This window comes from Homarus americanus, unplaced genomic scaffold (assembly GCF_018991925.1).
Source record: "Homarus americanus isolate GMGI-L3 unplaced genomic scaffold, GMGI_Hamer_2.0 scaffold30620, whole genome shotgun sequence".
Classification (NCBI taxonomy): domain Eukaryota; kingdom Metazoa; phylum Arthropoda; class Malacostraca; order Decapoda; family Nephropidae; genus Homarus; species Homarus americanus.
The window spans coordinates 456,501-462,500 of NW_024744477.1; the positions used below are offsets into that span (position 1 = coordinate 456,501).

The following is a 6,000-nucleotide window of genomic DNA, read 5'->3' on the forward strand; positions in this document are numbered from 1 at the left end:
AATAATGACAAAAACTCATGGAATAATTTAAAGGGCCGAGAAGAGCACCCTTCTCTCTCTCTAATGGCCAGAGCAAAACCACACGGTGACCAAGACCGTCTTGGGAAGGTGAAGAGGCCCACACAAAGAAAACGTTTGTTAAATGGCATCCAAAGTTCAAGTCAGTTTCACTGAATACTTTTTGAGCTACAGTATTACCCCGCTTAACGCGCTTTCACTTAACGCGTTTTCGCATATACGCGGTGCCTTGCCAAAGCTGAACTTTCACTTAACGCGGCATTTTTCATCATATATCATCATATACGCGGTGAGTGTCCGGCTCGAGAGCTATTTTTAGATTCGCACCACCCCCCACCCGCCACCCTGCCTGACTGCCTGTTTTAGCTCATAAAATTCATACAAATTACCCAGCCAGAATATAATTTACATTGCTGGAATTCTTATAATTTGGTGATCATTTTGAATATAAACAACATATATTTTGCATTAAACATACAATTTTTAGATAAAAATTGTTCTCTAGGTAATTATGTTATCTTTTGTCCAAAATATATGACATTTATATTCAAAATATTCCTGGTCTTACAAGGAATCCAGCAATGTCAATTATATTATCCTAACTTTAGTTTGAGGTATTATTTATTAAAATTTAGTGGTTATCCCACACATCTCCTTGGGACGGTTGGTGGGGGGTGGGGGGGAGGGAGGGACCGACCGACCGACCATCTGTTACCCAGTGAAGAATTATTTTTTTTTTTATTAACTGAAGATATTTGTTTTAGCTCATAAAATTCATACAAATTACCCGGTCAGAATATAATTTACATTGCTGGAATTCTTATAATTTGGTGATCATTTTGAATATAAACAACATATATTTTGCATTAAACATAAATTTTTAGATAAAAATTGTTCTCTAGGTAATTATGTTATCTTTTGTCCAAAATATATGACATTTATATTCAAAATATTCCTGGTCTTACAAGGAATCCAGCAATGTCAATTATATTATCCTAACTTTAATCTGAGGTATTATTTAATACTAAATGTTAAAAACTCTTGAATGGAGGATTGGTGGGGGGTGGGGGGAGGGTTGGGACTGACCACGCGGTTGGAAGAGGGGGGGAAGGCAAGGTGGGGTACTTTGATTGACAGATAGTGTGGAAGAATATTTTTTTTTTTTATTAACTGAAGATATTTGTTTTAGCTCATAAAATTCATACAAATTATCCGGCCAGAATATAATTTACATTGCTGGAATTCTTACAATTTGCTGATCATTTTGAATATAAACATCATAGATTTTGCATTAGACATACAAATTTTAGATGTAAAGTTTATTCTGAGTAAATATGTTATCTTTTGTGAAAAATATATGACATTTATATTCAAAATATTCCTGGTCTTACAAGGAATCCAGCAATGTCAATTATATTATCCTAACTTTAGTTTGAGGAATTATTTATTACTATACCTGGTTTTCCCCCAAAAATTTCTCAGAGGGAAGAGCCAGTGAGTGTAGTGTGAGAAGAGGGGGAGGGAGTTGAGTCCATTATTTGAATGGACATTAACTTGGCGACTGTATTTCTCTATTTCTCTTAAGTATTAATTGTGTGCATGTACCATCATAAAATTAAGATGTTATTTTTACTACAACATAGTTATTTGTCGTCAAAAAGTGGAGTTTGGGGGTCGGGCTGGGTTCTATTGGAATTAATCCCATATGTTCTGTTATTCACTTAACGCGGTTTTCACTTAACGCGGGACCCTCTGGGTTCAATTGACCGCGTTAAGTGGGGTACAACTGTATTTGAAAAAATAGCCCACTGGACGCCACATTGGTGTCATGAGGCTGAGTGTAAGTTTTTTTGCCTTTTATGTTCAACGCCGCTATGGTGTCGTGCGAGGCCGAGAGGGTTAATGTTTCTTGGCATTTTGGTGGTGTTATTCTGTAAGTACTGAATTAGTTAAACATTTAAATTCCATTTCCAAGAGAAGTATAATTAGGTCGGAAAATTACCAAGGCATATGGCTTAATATTTTGGCCGTTTCAGACAAAAAATAGATTTTGTTGAAAATCTTGGTATAGGTACTCCTGAACAAACTGATTCTGAATCTATGGTCCACGATTCGACTGCAGGGTAATTAATGGTCATAATGATGCTTGGAAGATTTAAATTATTTTTTTCAATCCAAATTACTTGCCAACTATGGGTTTCCGAGGTTTGATTTAAGAGATTATTGTTGCTAACCTTTAAGTAATTATTCCCTTTAAATAGACAACTTTTATCTCAAGTGCCAACTGGTATCCTTATTGTATTTTTTGTATGGAACAGATGGACATTAGTGCATTATTCTATGAATCATTTACAATGTGGCTGTATTCTATAAGAATACTGTACACATTTTAATAGGAAAATTAATAGCTTCATTGATGAAAACTTATTTATTCATACAATATATTTTTTATAAACATTCTTTTACACAAACCTTGTTGCAATTGATAAGATTTTCGTATAATCTGCCCCCTTAGGTCGTGACATATCAGTAAGTTTGTGGCGAAGCATTGTTGGAATGGGAACAAGTATCCTGCTACCAATTGGAGAACCACTTTCATCAATTAAAACGATGTTATTACTATCAAACTTGGGCATCAGTGGTTTCTGATTCTGATGACAACCGGTGAGTATCGCTTGCTTCTTTTGACCTTTTATGGCAACCAGCACCTTGTCACCTGAAAATGAATACGTTGTTAACAGGAATAGCATCAGTACAGTATTAAATCTCTTCAGTATTAATGACTGAGATTTGAGCTTATAAACACTGTAATTGTCCTAAGGGCAAACACATGAAAGGAATATACATTTATTTGCACACAAGTAAAATTTACCTTCCCCCCCCCCCCCTTCAACTCGTCAGCAAATGATATTCGCTGGTTTGGCAATATGAGGCTGTTTTGAGACCCAAACCCCACGAATTTTAAGGGCATGCTGTACTGTATGCATAATATTTTTTAGGGATTAAAATTCTTGCTTTTCCGTGGATCATTACAATGAAAGATAGCTCCCTGGTACAGTACAGAGTGAGGGATTGCTGGTTGTATGACTTCAGACTACTAAAGTTGATTGAAAGGAATGGCTGTATTTTACTAAGTTAATGGATAAGGGAAACTGCCAGAGATATGATTGATGAGTATTACAGTGAAGGAGGGAAAGCTGTTGGATGTATAACTAAAGACAATACTGAAATATGAACAAGAGAAAAGGCTGGTGATGTGAATTAAAACTGCTGAAGTAATATATAAGTGAGGAAAAATTGACTAGAATGTAAGACTTATTGTACTGAAGCAGAAAAAGAGTGAGGGATGACCGTAGACTAGACTGAAGTTTTATGAGTGAAGGAATGATTTGTACTACTTAATCTGCACTTGATTTATTTCTTTCGTTTCTTCCACATCCTAGGTTAGGTTTATCAGAGCCAACCACATAGAGAGTCATCTGACACCACCATAGTTTCATCTATCAACTGCAGCTGACCCCAACATGAAGGGCATTTCATCTATCAACTGGAATCAACTGCATCTGAACCCCTTTCCCCTACCCCTTTAGAGCGGGGGTCAGAAGTCTGTTCTGGGAAATGCCTTACTCTCGGAACATTATATTCGTTCTAGAGGATTCGGACATTTCTGTATCTGGGATAAGGAGCTTCCTGGAGGAGGTAACTGACCCTAGGAGCAGCATTTGCTGTGTCTCGGAAGTCAGCGTTAGGCTGCGCAGGTTCCGTTTTTTTTAAGGGTTTGGAATTCCTCATCCAGGAAGTGCGAAACCTAGGACAAGGAGAGCAGGTCCTGAACTTGGTTAGCCTTTTTTTAATCCTTTTGAGCTGGGGTCAGGAGGCCTCTTCCAAGAGGTAAATGGCTTTTGGACCAGCATGTCCAGGAGTCAGGATCCTCTTGGGGGAGAACCCTGGCCCTCGGACCTGGCATCAGCCAGGTTCAGGGACTCCCCATTTTTTTTTCTTATCGTTGCCCTCCTCCTTTATCAACTGGAATGAACATTGTCAAGTCCAGCAAAAACAAATGGAAATGAAATTGTAGAAGAAAAGTGCAAGATTTAAATGGTTTATTATGAGAATACTGTACTGTATTGGTGTAATGTCTGTATGTATTGTCTCTTTTCATCAGTCATCTATACAATAGTCACTTACCAATGTAATTTGAAGAAGCATCAACTGCATTTGCTCCCTTTCCCCCACCCCTTTAGAATGGGGGTCAGAAGTCTGTTCTGGGAAGTGCCTTACTCTCGGAACATTATATCTCCGTTCTAGAGGATTCGGACATTTCTGTATCTGGGATAAGGAGCTTCCTGGAGGAGGTAACTGACCCCAGGAGCAGCATTTGCTGTGTCTCGGAAGTCAGCGTTAGGCTGCGCAGGTTCCGTTTTTTTTAAGGGTTTGGAATTCCTCATCCAGGAAGTGCCAAACCTAGGACAAGGAGAGCCGGTCCTGAACTTGGTTAGCCTTTTTTTTATCCTTTTGAGCTGCGGTCAGGAGGCTTCTTCCAAGAGGTAAATGGCTTTTGGACCAGCATGTCCAGGAGTCAGGATCCTCTTGGGGGAGAACCCTGGCCCTCGGACCTGGCATCAGCCAGGTTCAGGGACTCCCCATTTTTTTTTCTTATCGTTGCCCTCCTCCTTTATCAACTGGGATGGACATTGTCAAGTCCAGCAAAAACAAATGGAAATGAAATTGTAGAAGAAAAGTGCAAGATTTAAATGGTTTATTATGAGAATACTGTACTGTATTGGTGTAATGTCTGTATGTATTGTCTCTTTTCATCAGTCATCTATACAATAGTCACTTACCAATGTAATTTGAAGAAGCATCAACTGCATTTGCCCCCTTTCCCCCACCCCTTTAGAACGGGGGTCAGAAGTCTGTTCTGGGAAATGCCTTACTCTCGGAACATTATATCTCCGTTCTAGAGGATTCGGACATTTCTGTATCTGGGATAAGGAGCTTCCTGGAGGAGGTAACTGACCCTAGGAGCAGCATTTGCTGTGTCTCGGAAGTCAGCGTTAGGCTGCGCAGGTTCCCTTTTTTTTTAAGGGCTTGGAATTCCTCATCCAGGAAGTGCCAAACCTAGGACAAGGAGAGCCGGTCCTGAACTTGGTTAGCCTTTTTTTTATCCTTTTGAGCTGGGGTCAGGAGGCTTCTTCCAAGAGGTAAATGGCTTTTGGACCAGCATGTCCAGGAGTCAGGATCCTCTTGGGGGAGAACCCTGGCCCTCGGACCTGGCATCAGCCAGGTTCAGGGACTCCCCATTTTTTTTTCTTATCGTTGCCCTCCTCCTTTATCAACTGGAATGGACATTGTCAAGTCCAGCATAAACAAATGGAAATGAAATTGTAGAAGAAAAGTGCAAGATTTTAATGGTTTATTATGAGAATACTGTACTGTATTGGTGTAATGTCTGTATGTATTGTCTCTTTTCATGAGTCATCTATACAATAGTCACTTACCAATGTAATTTGAAGAATCATCAACTGCATTTGCCCCCTTTCCCCTACCCCTTTAGAACGGGGGTCAGAAGTCTGTTCTGGGAAATGCCTTACTCTCGGAACATTATGTCCGTTCTAGAGGATTCGGACATTTCTGTATCTGGGATAAGGAGCTTCCTGGAGGAGGTAACTGACCCTAGGAGCAGCATTTGCTGTGTCTCGGAAGTCAGCGTTAGGCTGCGCAGGTTCCCTTTTTTTTTAAGGGCTTGGAATTCCTCATCCAGGAAGTGCCAAACCTAGGACAAGGAGAGCCGGTCCTGAACTTGGTTAGCCTTTTTTTTATCCTTTTGAGCTGGGGTCAGGGGGCTTCTTCCTAGAGGTGATTGGCTTTTGGACCAGCATGCTTGTTTGTCCAGTGGTTCCAGGACTCAGGATCCTCTTGGGGGAGAACCCTGGCCCTCGGACCTGGCATCAGCCAGGTTCAGGGACTCCCCATTTTTTT

At 40.0% G+C, this 6,000-nt stretch overlaps 2 protein-coding genes across 5 annotated transcripts in view; one reads left to right on the top strand and one right to left on the bottom strand.

Moving 5' to 3' along the window:
• LOC121877931 (serine-rich adhesin for platelets-like) overlaps positions 1 to 2,668 on the top strand; it is a 43,183-nt gene extending 40,515 nt beyond the window's left edge. For all 4 annotated transcript variants that reach the window (XM_042383897.1, XM_042383898.1, XM_042383894.1 and 1 more), the window contains exon 13: positions 2,534 to 2,668. The gene's annotated coding sequence lies outside the window, so the exon portion shown is untranslated. The remainder of the gene's footprint in view (positions 1 to 2,533) is intronic.
• LOC121877933 (39S ribosomal protein L14, mitochondrial-like) overlaps positions 2,432 to 6,000 on the bottom strand; it is a 24,377-nt gene continuing 20,808 nt past the window's right edge. Inside the window, exon 3 of the mRNA XM_042383903.1 lies at positions 2,432 to 2,734. Coding sequence (XP_042239837.1) covers positions 2,481 to 2,734 — 254 coding nt within the window. The 3' untranslated portion in view covers positions 2,432 to 2,480. The remainder of the gene's footprint in view (positions 2,735 to 6,000) is intronic.